A 20,019-nucleotide genomic window follows, 5' to 3' on the forward strand; every position below is an offset into this window, starting at 1 on the left:
GAACACTTTGTGCAATACTGATAAAACAGCAGCAAAGAGGAAGGTTTGAGTAATACATACACACGTCTATTTAGACATCCTTGCTTACATTACTGCTGCAAGCAATGTTGTTCTTTGTTAATAAAACTGTTGTCTTAATACCGTTAAAAGAAAATAATAATAATCCTCCACCATTATTTGGATGTTGATAGCAGGATCAGGTGGAGTTACGGCAACGGTGCAACTAATTTTGGTCAATTCTTTTCAGTGGCGGATCCAGGGGGGGGGCGATCAGGGGCTTGCTGCCGGCGGCTGCACACTATGTGCAGGTCCGTTCGGCAGTGACAGGCAGGGACAGTGTGCTGCCCGGCTGCTCTGATTGTGTTTTAAACACAATCAGAGCATCCGGGCAGCACACTGTCCCTACCTGTCACTGCTGAACGGACCTGCACATAGTATGCAGCCGCCGGCAGCCTCAGATGTAAAAAAGGGGGCGGGGCCTAAATCGCCCCCCCTAAATCACCCCGGGTAGAAGAATTCACTAGATCCGCCCCTGATTCTTTTAGAGTAGACAAGACCAGGGGGTAAATGTATCAAGCTGAGAGTTTTTCGGCGAGTTTGAAAAGTGGAGATGTTGCCTATAGCAACCAATCAGATTCTAGCTATCATTGTGTAGAATGAACTAAATAAATGCTAGCTAGAATCTGATTGGTTTTTCAAACCCGCCGAAAACTCTTAGCTTGATACCTTTACCCCCAGATGTCAAAATGTTGCTCTGAGTCATCTGCATCATCAATGGGTGTTTGGGAAAGCTACGTTTTGCAAAGCACACGACAGTTTATAGCACATGTAGGTACATATTGGCACACAGCGGTAGATAAAAGTTGTGCAAGGTGGAATTGTCCTTGGGCCCTCTCACCCACCCTTATAAAGGATCTTAAGAAGGACATGCACACTTTAACAAACCAAGCACTTCAGCGACAAGGGGTGCCAATTTTGTGGCTGAAGTGCTTGGTTTGTTTGGGTCCCCCACAAAACAAGTTAGCAATGGGCTTAAGGCAGCTAAGCTATCAGTGCTGTCAATGAACTCTGCAGTGGGAAGACTTTGTTGTCATGATCTTCAGCCTTATCCTCACCCTCATCAGTGCGTACATCATCTTAACACAATATTAATTCATCCCCGCAGGAATCCACCATTACAGAGGTCTCGGTAACAAAAATGTAAAAAACATAAAATAAGCTTTCACCTTTTTAAAGAAAAAAAACACATGTTTAATAAAGGTGAAACTTTACTGTAGAAAAACATAAAAATGCCAACATGCCATTTTACCCAAAATATTAATTAACATTCCAGCATCAGCCTCTTCACTAAGAGGCATACCGATGACAACCTGTTTGAAAAACTAAGGGATGTCATTGCAACATGGCTTATCCTGCTTGGACTCTCCTGGACTACATGCCATTTGTGATAACGCCACCAATATTGTGAGAGCATTACAGCAGGGAGAATTACATCACATTCCCTGTTTTGCTAACACAAACAACTTGGTGGTACCAAGCTTTCTAAAAATGACAATGACATGCAGGAGATGCTGTCTGTGTCCCAAAATAATTCGGGTCATTTTCGGCATTCTGCAACAGCATGTAGAGGATTGCAGCTCCTGCAAGAATAATCAAATTTGAGGGGGAATATATTTTAGTCCAGCGCAGTGGAGAATACTTTTCAGTGTTGTGCAAGGTGCTGAAACTACTCTACGTAGTCAACTGTGAAGTGAGTTCAGACGCTGTTAGCTTGAGTCTCATGATTCCTCTAATTAGACTTTTGGAAAAGGAGCTAGACAATTTGAAGGACAAGTTCAAAATAAGCAATTCTGCTAACTGTTTAGGACTTGTGGATCAAGTATTTTATTCACTTCACCAGGATCTGAGAGTTATCAATATCTTGAAATTGGATCACTACATTTTGGTAACTGTGCATGATCCTAGGTTTAAGAGCTATGTATTCTGTTTCTTTTCAACTGACCCAGATCTCAAGAGATGCAATGAGCTCCTGGTCAGTTGACAGTTAAAGTGGTACATGACACTACAACTGCTGCTAGGAAAAAAACTTAGCTTTCCCAAGACACCCAGTGGGGATGCAGATGAGTCAGCACAACATTTTGACATTTGGCCTGGTCTAAAAGAATTAGTCAAAAATCGTGACAGGTCTGTCGTTAAATTAACAAAATTAACTAAATTAACAAATTCCCACGAGGAAGGGCATTACCAGCAATTATATCAAATTACAGAGACTTCTGTAATGGTAGATTCCAGTGGGGATGAATTAATATTGTGTATTGATGATGTACACACTGAAGAGGATGAGGATGATGGCAGTCTAAATTGCAGGTTCTGGGATCTAGCTGAGAGAAGGGAGCTAGCTGATGCTGGAATGCTTGTTAATATTTTGGCATTTTGGCAATTTTATGTTTAAAGGTATGGCCTTATGGTGACATTAAGCTGTCCCTGTCAACCCGAAAAAGTTAAAATGTAACTTTTTATTAGGACTCTAACTTTTTCCTAAGAAGTTCTCTTTTTAACAATGTAACATTGAAATTTCCAGATCACTCAGCTTAGAGGCCTTGATATTAACAGTATAAAACTGTATATATCTATCTAAGTAATTAATAATCTGATTCCCTTTAAGAGCGCTCAAAACTACGGAATAGAAACTAAATTCAATACAATAACTTCCAATTAGAATTTCTTAGCAGGTCCTTCTTACCACTGTTTCGCAACCCGCTGTAGAAGATTCTAAAAACAAACAAAATAAGGAAAAAGAATGCTCATCGTATAGTATTTTATACGCAATTAGTAATAATCTGATTGAAAGGAGCGTACTTTTTTCAAAGTAATGTTATGTCTATCTGTTGGTAATTTTTTTAACAGTCAGTTGCCCCTTAATGAGTTAAAATAGCCAGATACGACATGTTTGCACTAAAAATAAACTAAATCCTGACGAAGTTCTAGGAACGAAACGCGTAGTAAAATTTCTTCACAGTTTTTTAGAGATGTTATCAGCAGTCTGTTTGCTCGAGGTTTGTCCTGCATCCATGCTAAAATGAACTATCTATGGGGACATAACAGGTGCCAAAAGTCCTTTACTTAGTTTCGCAGACAATGGCATGAAGTCAAAAGTTTATTACATGTGAAACATTATCATGCACGATAACAGGGATCTAAATATACCCCATAAAGGGAAACATTGATATCTAGAAATAAGCAGCGCACATCTACCAGTTGAAAGTGTATTTAGTCATACCATATGATTCATTAGGCTATATTACATTATATTGATTTTGTGGCTGTATATATATCATCGTCATCATTTATTTATTTATGTAGCGCCAATAATTCCGCAGTGCTGTACAAAGAACTCACTCATCAGTTCCTGCCCTATTGGAGCTTACAGTTTAAATTTCCTAACATACACACAGACACACACAGACTAATGTCAATTTTGAGAGCAGCTAATTAACCTACCAGGATGTTTTTGGATTGTGGGAGAAAACTAGTGCAAACTTGGGGAGAACGTATAATCTCCGCACAGTTAAGGCCATGGTCGGGAATTGAACTCAGCACTCTGAGGCAGAAGTGCTAACCACTAAGCCACATGCTGCCCATGATATCAGGCCTGATTCATTAAGGAAAGAAAAGCAAAATAAAGGAGTAACTTTGCATCTTGGCAAAGCCATGTTGCATTGGAGGGGGAGGTAAATTTAAAATATGAGCACAGATTTATAGTTGGGGTAGGGCATGATCTATATCAACTAGAATTCAATATAAGGCATGTTCTAAATCAACATAGAATTCAATGTAAAAAAAAAAGCTATCAAGTATTTGTGTGTTATATGAAAAAAGAACCAGTATTTTCCTTTTGTGCAAAATAATAAACTAATTTGCACCCCTTGCATTGTCACATGGTTTTGTACAGGAGAAAACTCACTCATTTTTTTGCCTTACTTTTCTTAATAAATCAGGCCTGTTATATTTTATATACTGTTTCAGTGCCATATTCTATAACCAAAATATCATTACATGTTATATACCACCCCATGTCTCATAGAGCTGTATATAACACATTGTCTTAGCACTGTATATAACATGTTGATCATGGGGCTGTATAATATACTGGCGGATGTTATTATTTGCAGAAGTGAAAGGGGAATAATGATTTAAGGGAGACCCCGGGCTCAGCACTTGTACCTAGGCTGCGGGAAGTTTGGTATAATTGCCAACTCTCCCTAGTTTCCTAATTGGAAAATTGCTGTCCCTGGAAATGTCACGATTTTTCCTTTTTTCATTGACCAAACACACTATGAAAAGCCTCTTTTGCCGTATGTTACTGCACATACAAGATTTAACCTTTATTTTCATTTCCTGGTCTTTATATTTGTTGGAGATTTGCATTTAAAATGCAAAACAGTTGTTTATGTGAAATGCAGTAACCAGGACATGAATAGGCTTGTAGTTCACCAAGACAGTATCACGTGTCACATGGTTCAGTGTCCTTAGAGATCAATTTAGAATGTTGGCAACTAGCCATTCATTGCTTGGGCTGAACATGTGGATCTAATGGGGTACGATAGGAGCGGACAGACCCACACGGTCAGATCACAGTCATCCAATCTGATCTCTATCAACTGTCGTCTGGGGTCTACACATGCTGTGATTTTCACCCCATTAAATCTAAAATTAACCGCTTGACTGTCAGAATATTAACCCTCATGAGATCCTTTCAACTTTGACTCTCTAACATGTTTTTAAAGATCCCTGTGTGTGATTTATTCTGTAAAGCACATCCATTATTGAAGAGCTACATCCGTTATGCATAAGGTGTTAAATTAGTTTAGCAGTACGGAAGGAGAAAACACAGCATACAGTAAGACTATTACAATACTAAAATACAACGCTGTCCTTGTTGCCAGGGTAATCATGTATAGAATTATTGGTTCACATTGGAGGCGGGAGAATAAGCGCAAGAAGATGCCGGGCGCGCTCAAGCAAACAAGTTAACAATGCTGCTACATCTCGTGCTGACCTTGGCAAACGACCCTTATAATAACAAGATAGGAATAAAAGATATACACTAGATTATTATGTCCCAAAGGTAGCACTAGGTTTCTGAACACATCCAATCCTCACCATTCAGACTGCTCATCGGAAACTAAGTGTGAAGATTAAAATATTCAAAGCAATATGATACTCACATTCTGCATACTTTTGAAGTTGAGAAAATTCTGCGGGGCTGAGATTGACCCACTTTTCTTGGTTACTCATTCTGGTCATAGAGATTCCAGTGGCGGAGAGGACAAGTGTGACAGTCTGAACGCAGGGATAATTGATATAATTTCCTTCCAATACCGAAGAGTCTTTAGTTCTCAGTCAGGGGATAATTACAGAGATGAAAACCTCTATGAAGTCATTGTGCATTTAATACTCTGAAACGGAAAGAAAATACAATTAAATATATAAAAAAAGATCTCTGACAGTATCACTCTTGTCATTTTTCCTTGCAGCTCAGTTAACCACAGACACAGTGAATCCCCGTCATCAAAACAACTTTGCAAAATAATATATATTTACCACGATGCATTAGCAGGACATAGTTACCATCAGTCCCCAATTAATAGGGACATTCTAAGGGCTAGATTTACTAAGCTGCGAGTTTGAAAAAGTGGGGATGTTGCCTATAGCAACCAATCAGATTCCTAGCTTTCATTTATTTAGTACTTTCTACAAAATGACAGCTAGAATCTGATTGGTTGCTATAGGCAACATCCCCACTTTTTCAAACCCGCAGCTTAGTAAATCTAGCCCCAAGTTTTTAAAATGTTATCTTTGGAAGTGTTGTCGCTGACCATGTCTCTTGTATTCCTGTTTTTCTGTATACTGGGAATAATTCTTAGTATCTGCACATAGTCTGTATGTGTTGATAGGTGCAATTCTCAATATCTTATTCTGTAGGTGCTTTATAGGCAGTTACTTGTTCTGTTTTCTGTAAATAGGTCTCAGGGTTTCTTCTTATTGTGTTTTAGTATGAACAACTGCATAATACCACTTCTATAGGTAATCTATACGTATAGACAATTGCACAGCGCTGCTTCTTCCCTGTGTAGGTTGGATGCTATTCTTATTATTATATCCTGTAGTCATAGAAGATACACAGTTCTATTTCGCTTGTACTTTTTGCTAGATGTTGAATCATGGCACAAGGAGGGATACGAGCACAAAGATAGGGGTGACCTCAGCAGGGGAAACACTGGATTTGTAGAGAGGGGTTTCCACACCACGCTGCCAGTGGGCGTGACCAGCATGCATGGGGGCGTGGCTGCTCTCCAACTCTTCCTATGCAGCTCTCCCTTTTCAAGCAGAGCTGTGTGAAGCGGGGACAGGGACCAGCCAACTCAATTATTCTGTTCCCCAGGCTTGGAGGGGGTTTCCAGGCACTAGGAAACCCCCCCCCCCCTCGGTTTGCCTATGCTTAGAGAAAGCAGTTGTGCATGTCTCAGAGTGTTTGCTGGTCTCTGTAATGCAGCCACGCACTTACAGTCTCTCACTTTCTGAGAGTGTTTGGCCACAGAGCAGTAGGGGACAAGGGGACGCGCTCATATTATCAGCTCGCACTTCTGATGTGCCCGCTCTGCCCCCCTCCACCAGCTCCTGCCTTGTTTTCAGTCGAAAAGGGGATCAGAGTGTTGTGGGTAGAGGGAGGCTCTGCAGGAATTAAAGGGACAGACACTGTTGTCTTTTGTCCAGTTTGATGGAACTGCGCTGTGAAGAGCCCTTCCACTAGACCCCAAAGCAAGACAAGAAATGGTTGGGGGGTTAGGGGTTAAAATATGATCTTCTTTAGCCCTATATAGGTTACCAGAATGCTCTCTGTATTGTATAGAGATAACTAGAATGCTCTATGTTCTATATAAATACATGACACTAAAATACCTCTATTGTACATCCATCATTAATATGCTCTCTGTATTGTATTCTGTTTACTAGAGAGATCTCTGTCTTGTGTAGAGGTCAGTAGAATAGCCTGTGCATTGTGTAGATGTCAGTAGAATGCTCTCTGCATTGTGTAGAGGTCAGTAGAATGCACTCTGTATTATGTAGAGGTCAGTAGAGTGCTCTATATTATGAAGAGATTAGTGGGATGCTATGTGTATTATGTAGAGGTCAGTAGAATGCTCTCTGCATTGTGTACACATCAGTAGAATGTTCTCTGTATCATGAAGAGGTCAGTAGAATGCTCTCTGTATTATAGAGAGGTCAGTAGAATGCTCTCTGTATTGTGAATAGGTCAGGAGAATGCTTTCGGTATTATGCAGAGGTCAGTAGAATGCTCTCTGTATTGTGTAAAGGTCAGTAGAATGCTCTCTATGTTGTATCCAGTTTATTAAGGAACTATCTGTATTGTATAGAGGCCACTAGAATGTTGTCTGTATTGTACATTTTTCACTAAGATGCTTTCTGTATTGTATTTCCGTCAATAAAATTGTATATACATTCAATATTACTCAAATATGAATGTGTTGTATTTGATTACAGCTCTTTGTCATAATCATTTTCGGTATATTTCACTGGCTATATAAAACCAAATCCACATTAGACAAGTCATGCCTGAAAGGTTTTCATCATTCCTTTTTGTCATTGTAGTAGAGCCTGGGTCACTTGTTTGTGTTAGCCCCTGAGGCCAAAAGTTGCCAGCCCTCCCCTGGGCACTTCTGCCAGGTAAGTTACTGGGGTTCCCCTAGAGTTTCTGCCCTTTTATTTCACTGAATTTCTAGAACAGATTTTATCACTATTTCCTGATTCTGACAACAGAGAGCCGGGCTGCTAGAGGAACTGCAGGTATGTGGGAGCCAGGGGCGATCAGGGAAGGATCCTGCTTGTTTAGAAGGAACCCTTATTTTTTATGCATTAATCCCGCCTTTAATAGAACCATAGTTGAAAAGAAGCTTTAGAAAAAAGTAAAATGCTAGAATGACATGATAAATAGGGGCTGTGGCCTAAACATATTGGCCCACTGACCAATATAATTGAAGAGAGCAGTAAATGATTTGGAGTTCTGCCAGCGGTGTCACTAATTTTGGTTAATTATTTTAGGCTTGTTCTCCCTCACACCTTACTATGAACACAGGACAGCCAGGGAACAGATTATAAGGTTAGCTCTTATCTGCAGGTCACAGGATTACAACAGGTTATCGGCGTCATGCAGGATCTTGTAAGCAGAATGATGTTTGCTGCTCTTAAGCTGCCTGTACAAGGGCTGTTGCATTTCTCAGCTGTATTGATGGTTATTCAGAAATACAACATGATACATACAATATACAGCAACATGTGCTCCTCATATAGAGCCACCACCAGCCTCCACCCACACCATAAACTCAAATAAACACTTGAAATACTGCACCAAATCTAGCAGATCTTTGAGCAAGGAGGCCAATCTGGGAGCGGATCACACTGTACTGAGCCAACCAATCAGGACTGGGCCAATGGACAGGGACGTTATACTCATGTCCAGTTCATATCTCCCCAGATCAGTCATGATGTCAGACCTCCCTCTTATAACAATATAGCTTTCAACACAATGATTATAATCATCATCCTCATCCTCATCAACATTTATTTATAATGCGCCAGCAGATTCCGTAGCACTTTACAATTGGGAGCAAACAGTAATAAAACAATACTGGGTGATACATACAGACAGAGAGACAATCTATAGGACAGTGGTTTGATACACAAGGGTAAGTCCTGCATCATATTGAATATTTGTCCAGCTAGAATGCAAAGGTTACAAAGTATTGAGTGGACTGTATGATCAATCACAAAACTATGTTGGTTAGAGGGTTGTTGTCTTGTGTTAGCTGTGTAAAGGGTGGTAATAGGGTAACCTATGGAGATTTAGATGGTGGTAGAGGAAAATTATAAGCTTGCCTGAAGAGTTGGGTTTTCAGAGAAGGCTTAAAGGTTTGTAGACTAGAGGGAAGTCTTGTGGTGCGAGGGAGGGAATTCCACAAATTAGAAGGAACTTGAAAAAAGTCCTGTAGCCAGGAATGGGAGGATGTGATGAGAGTGGAAGAGAGACACAGAACAGAGGTGTTGAGCAATGTTTAGCATGAGGGGGTAGTTTTAGCCACAGGAAGCATCATCTAAAATTAGAATTCAAACACAATATACAGTAATCTGTGATTCACATTTATTTGTATAGTTCATCATTGAAAGTTTTCTCTATTATCTCATTATCTCTACCACACATACACACAGGACTGAAAATCTCCTTCTAGGAAAGGAATAGAATTCATTGATTTTATATATAAGGTTGAGTAATTTGAATTGGATTCTGGAGGACACAGGGATTTGCAAAGTGGTGCAGCAGATGTGGAGCGGTGAGAGAGGAAGATCAGTCTTGCAGCAGCATTTAGGATGGAATTTAAATGTTGCTATATGGGTGTCAGGAATGCCAGATAGCAGGAGGTTGCAATAGTCAAGACAGGAGATGATGAGAGAATGGCTAAAAGTTTTGGTAACATGTACAGTAAGAAAAGGAGGTATTCTGGCAATGTTTTTAAGGTGGAGTCAACTTGACTGGGGAAATTGTGGTGTTACTGACAGCGAGGAAGATTTGAGGGCAGGTGGTGACTCTGGCAGGAGGGAAGATAATAAGCTCAGTTTCGAACATGTTGAGCTTTAGGTAACATTGGGACATCCATGTGGAGATAGCAGAAAGACAGTTGATTACTCGAGATAGTACAAAATGAGAGAGGTCAGAGGAAGAGATATAGATCTGGGGGTCATCAGCATAGAGGTGATATTGGAGGCCGAAAGAGCAAATTAGTGTAGCAAAAGAAGAGATATATAATGAAAAGAGGACATGGCCAAGAACAGAGCCTTTTGGGACCCCAACAGATAGTGGGGGTGGAGAGAATGCGCAAGAGGTAGAAACACTAAAGGAGCGGTTCAATATGTAGGAAGTGAACCAGGTAAGAACTGTGTCACGAAGGCCAATGGAGTGAAGGGTGATTAGGAGAAGAGGGTGATCAACAGTATCAAAAGCAGCAGAGAGGTCCAGGAGAATGAGTATGGAGGAATGACACTTAGGGCTAGATTTACTAAGCTGCGGGTTTGAAAAAGTGGGGATGTTGCCTATAGCAACCAATCAGATTCTACCTGTCATTTTGTAGAAGGTACTAAATAAATGATAGCTAGAATCTGATTGGTTGCTATAGGCAACATCCCCACTTTTTCAAACCCGCAGCTTAGTAAATCTAGCCCTTAGACTTTGCAGTAAGTAGATCATTGGTCATTTTTGTGAGAGCAGTTTCAGTGGAATTTTGGGGGCAGAAGCCTGATTGTAGAAAGCCGAGAAGGGAATTAGAGGAGAGAAAGTGAGACAGGCATTTGTACACTAATCGCTCAAGTAGTTTGGAGGCAAAGGGGAGGAGAGGAATAGGGTGGTATTTGGAGAGAGAGGCTGGATTGAGAGATGGTTTCTTTAGAAAAGGTGAGATGAGCACATGTTTAAAGGAGGATGGAAATGTGTCAGTGGAGAGAGACAGGTTGAAGAGGTGAGTTAGAGGTGGGCATGCAGTGGAGGAGAGGGAGCGGAGTATTTGGGAGGGAATAGGGTCGAGGGGACAGGTTGTAGGGTGAGATGATGAGATCAGTGCAGAGACTTCGTATTCAGTTACTGGAGAAAATGATTTAACATTGGAGATCCCTGCCCTTTGGATACGATACAAAGCAGCTATGTAGCCAATACAGGGAGCACAGAAGCACAACTAATTTATTTTCAGCTTCAGTACATGTCGATCTGATCTAAACCAAATAATTAAAAAGATGTACATTGGATTCTTTAATATACATGACTTAAAACATAAATATTTTGTCCAGGAGCGCAACAGTAAAAGTGGATCTCCCAAACTTTCTATAATCCTTGAATAGTTGAATTGAGGATTAATATTTTAAGATATATATGTAAATATGGGAATCCAGAAGAGCAGAATAGCGATAAGAGCTATATTTGTACCCTGGCCTGAGTTCCGGACTGCAAACAGACAGGGTTCCTCACTCCACCTGGTGCTGCTGACGACGGCCATGTACCACACAATGAGCGGCAGCAGCCTCTACATGTGATGCTGCACCAACATTGTTTCTTGTTCTAAGTAGAGTTCACTGAAGAAACATAATAATATAATGTACCCAACAGCACTTCCAGCCACCAATCCCTACTCCCTGCCAACATAAGCAGCAACGCCATCATGAGGGACCTTGGCCACCTACATCAATGGGGCACATTTTGCTCACTCCTGGGCACAGTTTTATAGACCTATAGCATTTATGGACATCATCATCATCTCCATTTATTTATATAGCGCCACTGATTCCGCAGCGCTGTACAGAGAACTCATTCACATCAGTCCCTGCCCCATTGGAGCTTACAGTCTAAATTCCCTAACACACAGAGAGAGAGAGACTAGGGTCAATTTTGATAGCAGCCAATTAACCTACCAGTATGTTTTTGGAGTGTGGGAGGAAACCGGAGCACCCGGAGGAAACCCATGCAAACACAGGGAGAACATGCAAACTCCACACAGATAAGGCCATGGTCGGGAATTGAACTCATGACCCCAGTGCTGTGAGGCAGAAGTGCTAACCACTGAGCCACCGTGCTGGCCAATAATAAGCAGTTTACAGTGCAAAAAAATGTGAGTCACTGGCAGTATTTTAAGAGAAATCCACACAATTACCACACACTTACATCTCCCACCTTTTCTACTCACCACAATATAACTTGTCAGTCATTGAAGACTATTGGTAGTTTTGTACTTTGCTGTCAGTTACAGCTGCAGATAAACTTATGAGGTTAAAGGAGAAATCCATCCTTAGCTAAAAATGTTAATGGGAGGAGTTTAATGCATTAAAATAAAAAAGTCATACTGTCCATATATCCGCTGTTTGCAGGATCCACCAATTTTATAATCATATACTAAATAAACTATTATTTAGTGTATTTAGTATATTATTATCATTATGAAATTGAGTTATGTGCAAGTATTTTATTCATCAAACTGTAAGACAACCTCCTGCTTGTTATATAAATACCGGTTCTTTTAATATATACATGTGACTTTGTGTATGTATGTTATTTTGTAACCCCCTGGTTGTAATCAAGTGATTTCAGCTGTGATGTTAATTAGCTCGTAGGATGAATTTTCCTTATATAAACATGGTGAGAAAGACTCATCAAATTCCTCTGATGATGTCGCCACACAGAGAGGAAACCGTCAGGAAATGTAACATGAATGCTTCAATTTATTCAAGAGCCATTTTGCATATTGCCGGCGTGGTGGTTGGTTTTCCGCATGGAATTGGCTCATTTTGAAGCCAGGTACGCTGATTATCTTTGGACACTTTTGAAGCCAGATGGGGATTATATAAGCAACATGGACTGTGCCGTCCACATTTGAGTAGTGAACATCTTACTAAGTACTGACGAACAGCTGGAGGATATTGTGAAGCCACAGGATCAATTTTGATAATAATGAGCTTAAACACCTAGTTACTGGGGGAAAATATATAAATGAAGGCAGTAGCAAAAGTGACGGTATGACATACCCCGTATACCTCCCACTGCCACCACTGTGTGTGTGTGTGTGTATATATATATATATATATATATATATATATATATGTATATCCCCTTACCCCCTTCCTTAACCTTTCAACCAGCATTTATATTACCTAAGAGTAGGTGCACAAATACTTGATAGCTTATTTGTACACTGAAATTTAAAGTTGATATTTGTGTGCTACATGAAAAAACAGTCAGTATTTAACTTATGTGCAAAACAGAATACTAATTTGCACCCCTTGCATTGTAACATGGTTTTGTCCAGGAGACTGAAATAAGAAGTTTCTTAAGTTAAGATCCTTAATGAATCAGGCCCAATATGTTTATTTATCCTGACAGCTGACCTTTAAAGAACACGTGACATTAAAGTAACAATTTTATTTTATAAAAACAAAGCATGATTTCTTTCTCTCCTCCAGGTTTACATCAATTTATAATGTACAGTACTTTAAGTACTAAGAAGACATAGTTACAGAATGGTAATTGCTGAAACGATTCAGTACATTATCCATTTAGATGCTGTGGAGTGTAACAAGCTGGGTTCAAGGCAGCTTCCATTGTCAGGACTGAAAGCCTGATCGCAGTTCTCCTTGAATCCAGACTTCAATATGTGGCAATTGAAAGCTCTGTGGAAATTGTCATGTTTACAGCACAGCTACCATATACTTAAAGCCATACAAATAAACCTGATGAAAAGAGTTATGCCCTATATTTAAGAGGAAGTCTTACGAATCCATCAGAGGGAGACAGGAAACAAAGTAATTTAATTTATGCTTTTACATGACTCACTCACACTGAATAACAATGTATATGTATTTTAAAACCAAGCTGCAGTGTCCGCATAATTGCAATGATATTGACCTATTTTCATAGTTGACCAGTTACATGTGTACAATAGTAGGGGGGGGGTTTACAGAACATATAAACCTTCATCCCTGAACCTCGGCTATGGTCCTCTCTCCAAACATTGTTCACTCAAAGGCATGGTCACAAAAAGTGTTCTTCTTAAATGAATGTCTTTTGGTATCATATATGCTGACAGTAGACTTCATTGCATGGACAACCCCCAGAGGCAAATGCAGGATTTGTAAATGGGGGTTTCCACACCAGGCCACCAGTGGGTGTGACCAGTATGTATGGGGGCGTGGCTATAATTTTAGACAATGCTTGGCTGCTCTCCAACTCTTCCTATCCCCATAATATACTTGGGCAATGCTGCGTGCACTACTGTTAGGTGCACGCAGCTCTCCCTTTTCAAGCAGAGCGGTGTGAAGCTGGGGTAGGGTCCAGCCACCTCAATTATTCAGTGCCCCAGGCTCGGAGGGGGGTTTCCAAGCACTAGGAACCCCCCCTCCCCTCTCGGTTTGCCTATGAACTATCCCCCTCCCTACCCAGCATTTAGCCCATTGATTTCAGCCTGTTTCCTGGAATCTTAATGACAACCTGACATATCCAGGAATTGATTTAGTGATAGAGTAGACGGTCAGTGAGGCATCCCTGCTGTACATTATTTAACATTGTAATAAAGCACCTTGTTAATAGCCCACATCCCACAGCTGCAGTATGAGTCTCAGAGAAGTGGGATAACAGTAATTAAGCTGTCATTCCGTAACTACCCAGGAGGAGGGCTGCCAGCCAGACAGAGGGCTTCACGACCCAAGATGACAACTACTGTAACAGTGAATGATGATTATTCTTTTTACTGAACACCCTGACCACTCACGCAAGGCCTAGAACAAGTATAGGTAGGGTAGGAAATATTTAATTCTAGGACACAGCCTCAATCCTAAAATGCCACCGGAACCTTTGTAATTTAAACATAAAGTGAGAGATTGCTGAGTGAAGGTACAAGAGGGGACGCAGGTCGATTCCCTTCAGTCTAATTACATCTTCCTCCAGACATTTAATTAAAAGATGTTAGCCATTGCTACAAATGTCTACATTAAAATTATCTACGCCGAAAACGTACTACAATTAAACAATTGTCAGTGTACTGAAATTAAATTATCATTACAAATTGAGAAAGAAACAAAGTAAAATATTATCTTCCTCCTGGGTGATTTTAACTATCCAGAATTAATATGGGGAAAGAAAACTAGTGGCAAAGATTTTTAGCTATTTTACAAGACAACTACAAGTTGTGGTAGAACCCACTAGAGTGTGAGCTCTGCTGGACTTAGTGCTATCGAGTAGATCAAATAAAATATGTAATGTAGAGGAGAATGGCATTTAGGGAATAGTGATTACAACATGGTGACATTTCAGGTCCAATAAAACGTTTTGTAAGGGAACTACATAAATTTTAGAAGGTCAAAGTTTGATCAGCTCAGAGAAGCTTGTAGTCTGGGAAGGTACACTCTTAAGTAAAAGAACAGGGACTAAATTAAACATTTTAAAAAAAAATATATATGAAATAAATATTGTTACAAGTACATGCCATTTTGCAGCAGCCTTAAGAAAGCAGTGGGGGTGATTAGGAGAAAAAAGGAGAACATTTAAACTAACTGAAAAACTTATTATGATATTACAGTAATTAAATATGTAAAACAAGGAAATCAGGTTAACAAAGACTTAAGCTGAAAATGGATTGCTTAAATAGTATAATCCTTCAATGTGTTTCAAGAACATAAACAGCAAGAAAAATAAAATTAATAATTAGGCCGCTAAAAGATATACTAGTTAAAATAATGATAGATGATAGAAATATATATTTAAAAGCTAAACCTTTAAATACATATATTTTCATCTGTGTTCACAAAGAAGGATACATTACAGAAAATAAGTTGTTGTAATAACCTGCGCACACTATTAAATGTTACTTGTATATCATAAAAGGAGAAGAGGTTAAGATTAAAACAGAGGCACAAGCAGCAACCACTCACATGTTTTAAAGCAGTGTTTCCCAAACTCAGTCCCAGGGACCCTTAACAGGGCAGGTGTTCCAGGTCACAAGTGAAATAATTATACCACCTGTGGATCTGTTACAATGTATCAGTCAGTAATGAATACACCTGTGCTCCAACATGCAGATATGGAAAACATGTCCTGGTAGGGCTTCCTGAGGACTGGATTTGGGAAACACTCTGCTAAAGGGACTAATTTAAATAATTGATGGACCATTATTTCTTAAATTCCTTATATTTTGCAATAGCATCCACCACTGTTCCACATAACAGCCTGGTACTTAAATGAGAACGCTATTCCCAAGGGGAAAGTATGTAGGAGGGTAGAGAGCTGGATGCAGTACAGAAGGATAATAATAAACAGACTAAGCTACATCGATTAGTGTTGAACCACAGGGATCAATATGAGGTCATGTCCTTTTCAATCTTTCCATTAATTACCTTGTAGATGGCCTAGAAAGTAAGGTGCCCCTATTTGCAGTTGACACTAACAAAGATCAGGATAGCAACTTCTTACAGAGAGATTTTAGACTAAATAAACTGGGTTGTGAAATGGCAGATTAAATTTAATGTAGATAAATATAGGGTTATGTACCTAGGCTGTGGTAATAACAATGGTATTTACAAATTCAAATGAATAAAATTGGGGTGACCCGAGATGGAAAAGTGGTTAGCACTTCTGCCATACAGCACTGGGGTCATGAGTTCAATTTCCAACCATGGCCTTATCTGTGTGGAGTTTGTATGTTCTCCCCGTGTTTGCGTGGGTTTCCTCCGGGTGCTCCGGTTTCCTCCCACAGTCCAAAAACATACTGGTAGGTTCATTGGCTGCTAACAAATTGACCCTAGTTTTTGTGTCTGTCTGTGGGGGTGTGTGTGTGTGTTAGGGAATTTAGACTGTAAGCCCCAAGGGACTGATGTGAAATGAGTTCTCTGTACAGCGCTGCAGAATTAGTGGCGCTATATAAATAAATGATTATTATGATGATGATGATGTGATACCTACTGTTATACCACTGACCATTGTCTATATTGTTGTACTTTTAGACGATAGGCTGTAGTGAGCAGGATCCTCTCACCTCCTGTTTTCGTAAATGTGTCTGTATTATGAACAGTATGTTTGTATTACCATCACTATTTTATGGATTCAAACATTTTGTTAGGGGGAAGACAAATCCTAAAGCTATGTTTTTAAATGCCCCCTTCCCCCACCCTTTAATGTCCGCTGCACTCTGCAGATCAGAAGCAGCTATAATGTTTAGCCCCTCATTATAGTATTGCTTCTTTGGGACATAGAGTTTGGGCAGCAGAGGTCGGAGAATTATTTACAGGGGCATTTTGGGTGGTAACCCAGGGCTCATGTCTGTTAGTAGACTTGGTCTTCCTGTCTTCCTCATATGGACTGCAGAAGTACAGACACACTTGTAACTTGTAGATTATCTTAGTATATGACAAATACCCGCTATAGACCTGCTATTTAGTAAAGTAACAGACACATTCTATTTTAGTTGTAAGATGTTTTAAAATATTGCTTAATTCAGCAGTGTGGAACTCATTATTTCTTACCACCTGTACTCCCATATATGAACTTGTTACACCTGCTTTTGTACTCCTGTCCTTGTTATATAACGGATTGTTTTTGATGACTGGGCTGAGAACACTTCCGAATTGTCATGTTTGCCACATGTCAAATATGCTCTCCTAAATGAAATCATTTAACCGCGGAATAAAGTAAATTGCGTTCAGCTCACATTCAACATTTCCTCCTATGAGATATTTCCACAAGACCCTTTATTCATTAAAACGTTTCAGTTTTTTTCCTTATATAATACTTGTTTTATTTATGTCTTAAAGGAATCATGAGGGTGAGGGGAGATCAGGACAGTCTTTATTATATCATTTACTTTTTTAATTTTAAAGCTTTTTATTACATTGTTAACAATTATGCCTAGAAATGTGTGTTTATGCAGAAGTAAAACTGGAATTTGCAAAAGTATAGGACAAGCCAGATTGCACCAGACCATTATTCACAACTTTTACACAATCGAAGATACTACCATCTTGCCCTTGAAGTCCATCATCTTCCCTTTTATCCCAATACATTCGCACAAAAGTAGGGATGACCTCATTAAAGCCCCCACTGTGCTCTTGCACCTAAGGGGGAAATTAATTCCTGTGCTAGTTATGGTTGGAGCTTCATTAGTTACTGTAGGAGCGTTACGCGATAGGTGGCTGTGTAAACTCCCTGATTACAGTTGAGGAAGAGGGGTTGTGGTGAGCGCTCCCTACTGAGGCGCAGTGTAGGCAGCCTGGGGGATAAGATAAGGGAATTCCAACCCTTAAGGTATAGACAGTAAATCAAAGCAATGTCCCCTTAGCGCACAGTGTATACACTTATTACTAAATAAATGTCTTTTATTGCTCAAAATTTAAACGTTTGATATGACAATAAGAACAAATTGCAGTATAGGTTGCAACCTTGCAAACACAAAGTGTCACTGATTACATAAATACATTTGCAATAAGGTGTACATGGATAAATAAAATGTAAAACAAGTTACAGTGGGCTAGGCTAGTAGCCTTCACACACCCATATGTAACTGCATAATAAGAGTTCAGTATAAGTCCCAATGGTGAACCCTCTTAGGCACCAGGGATCAATGTCCCAATGGTAAAAACGATAAAATGTAGCTCCCAACGGAGTCCAGGGTTACACGGGTGCTAGAGGGTGTAAGGCAATTCCAGCGGGTCTCAATGGTATGTTTAGTCCAAAACCGTAGGCCCAAAAATCGGTATTGATAGTCCAAAGACTATTAACTCATATGAGCAGTCTGGCTACTATCTCGATAAATGCTGCGGGCTTCCGATAACATCCACTAAAATCATAGCGGGGAGATAAGTCCAAAGGTCCAGCCAGTAGGTCAGGATGCTATGGACACTCACTTACCCTATCCAGGGCTGATGTGCTCTTCCCGGAGGCTGCCTTGTTGAGTATAGCTGCAGCTGGGATCCTCTATGTGTGCCACAGTCGCGGCCGCGGCTGGGTCAGTTCTGCGCATGCGCATGCGGCGGTGTGTAAGGAGACGGTCCTCAGTAAGTTCTTATGTAAAGAACAAGTGGTGGTCTGAGGTCCAGTGTCCAACCAACGCGTTTCGCTTCAATGCTTCATCAGGGAAAATGAAGCATTGAAGCGAAACGCGTTGGTTGGACACTGGACCTCAGACCACCACTACTCAACAAGGCAGCCTCCGGGAAGAGCATCCTGACCTACTGGCTGGACCTTTGGACTTATCTCCCCGCTATGATTTTAGTGGATGTTATCGGAAGCCCGCAGCATTTATCGAGATAGTAGCCAGACTGCTCATATGAGTTAATAGTCTTTGGACTATCAATACCGATTTTTGGGCCTACGGTTTTGGACTAAACATACCATTGAGACCCGCTGGAATTGCCTTACACCCTCTAGCACCCGTGTAACCCTGGACTCCGTTGGGAGCTACATTTTATCGTTTTTACCATTGGGACATTGATCCCTGGTGCCTAAGAGGGTTCACCATTGGGACTTATACTGAACTCTTATTATGCAGTTACATATGGGTGTGTGAAGGCTACTAGCCTAGCCCACTGTAACTTGTTTTACATTTTATTTATCCATGTACACCTTATTGCAAATGTATTTATGTAATCAGTGATACTTTGTGTTTGCAAGGTTGCAACCTATACTGCAATTTGTTCTTATTGTCATATCAAACGTTTAAATTTTGAGCAATAAAAGACATTTATTTAGTAATAAGTGTATACACTGTGCGCTAAGGGGACATTGCTTTGATTCCCTGATTACAGTACCCGAAACATTGCTGATTGTTGCTCACACCTCTAAGAGGTGTGTGGAAAATCAACGATGTTTCGGGTACTGAAAACTCTTCTTATTCTTATTATCTTTTGTTTATAAGGCGCCGCAAGGTTTCCGCAGGGCCGTACACAATACAAACAATGGACAATACAGGCAAAAACAGTACAGAACAGTAAACGAGTAATACCATAACTTCAGAGGCTCCAGGCAAAACAATTATATTGAAGTTGGAGCAGAAGAAAAGGTAGAGAGACAGGAGGGAGGAAGACCCTGCTCATAAGAGCTTACATCCTAAAGGGAGGGCAAACAGACTGCTGGTACAAAGGGAGTCAGAGGAGGGGAGCAAGAGCTCCCCTCATCTGAGGAGGAGGGAGGTGATGAGAGCGAGCATGGAGAGAGGGTTAGGTGGAAGGCTGGTAGGCTTTGAGGAAGAGGTAAGTTTTGAGTGCCCGTTTGAAGGTGCACAAGTTAGGGGATAAACGGATGGAGCGTGGGAGGTCATTCCAGAGCAGGGGGGCAGCTCGGGAGAAGTCTTGAATTCTGGAGTGGGATGAGGTGATCAGAGTGGAGGAGAGGCGACGGTCATTGGCCGATCGCAGGGACTGGGT

At 40.4% G+C, this 20,019-nt stretch overlaps 1 protein-coding gene across 4 annotated transcripts in view; it reads right to left on the reverse strand.

The window, feature by feature from the left end:
- Nucleotides 1–20,019, reverse strand: part of DGKB (diacylglycerol kinase beta) — a 411,208-nt gene that overhangs the window by 334,686 nt on the left and 56,503 nt on the right. For all 4 annotated transcript variants that reach the window (XM_075214066.1, XM_075214064.1, XM_075214063.1 and 1 more), the window contains one exon: nucleotides 5,229–5,459. In XM_075214066.1, coding sequence (XP_075070167.1) covers nucleotides 5,229–5,307 — 79 coding nt within the window. In that variant the 5' untranslated portion in view covers nucleotides 5,308–5,459. The remainder of the gene's footprint in view (nucleotides 1–5,228; nucleotides 5,460–20,019) is intronic.

The sequence above is a fragment of the Mixophyes fleayi genome, chromosome 5 (genome assembly GCF_038048845.1).
Source record: "Mixophyes fleayi isolate aMixFle1 chromosome 5, aMixFle1.hap1, whole genome shotgun sequence".
Taxonomy (NCBI): domain Eukaryota; kingdom Metazoa; phylum Chordata; class Amphibia; order Anura; family Limnodynastidae; genus Mixophyes; species Mixophyes fleayi.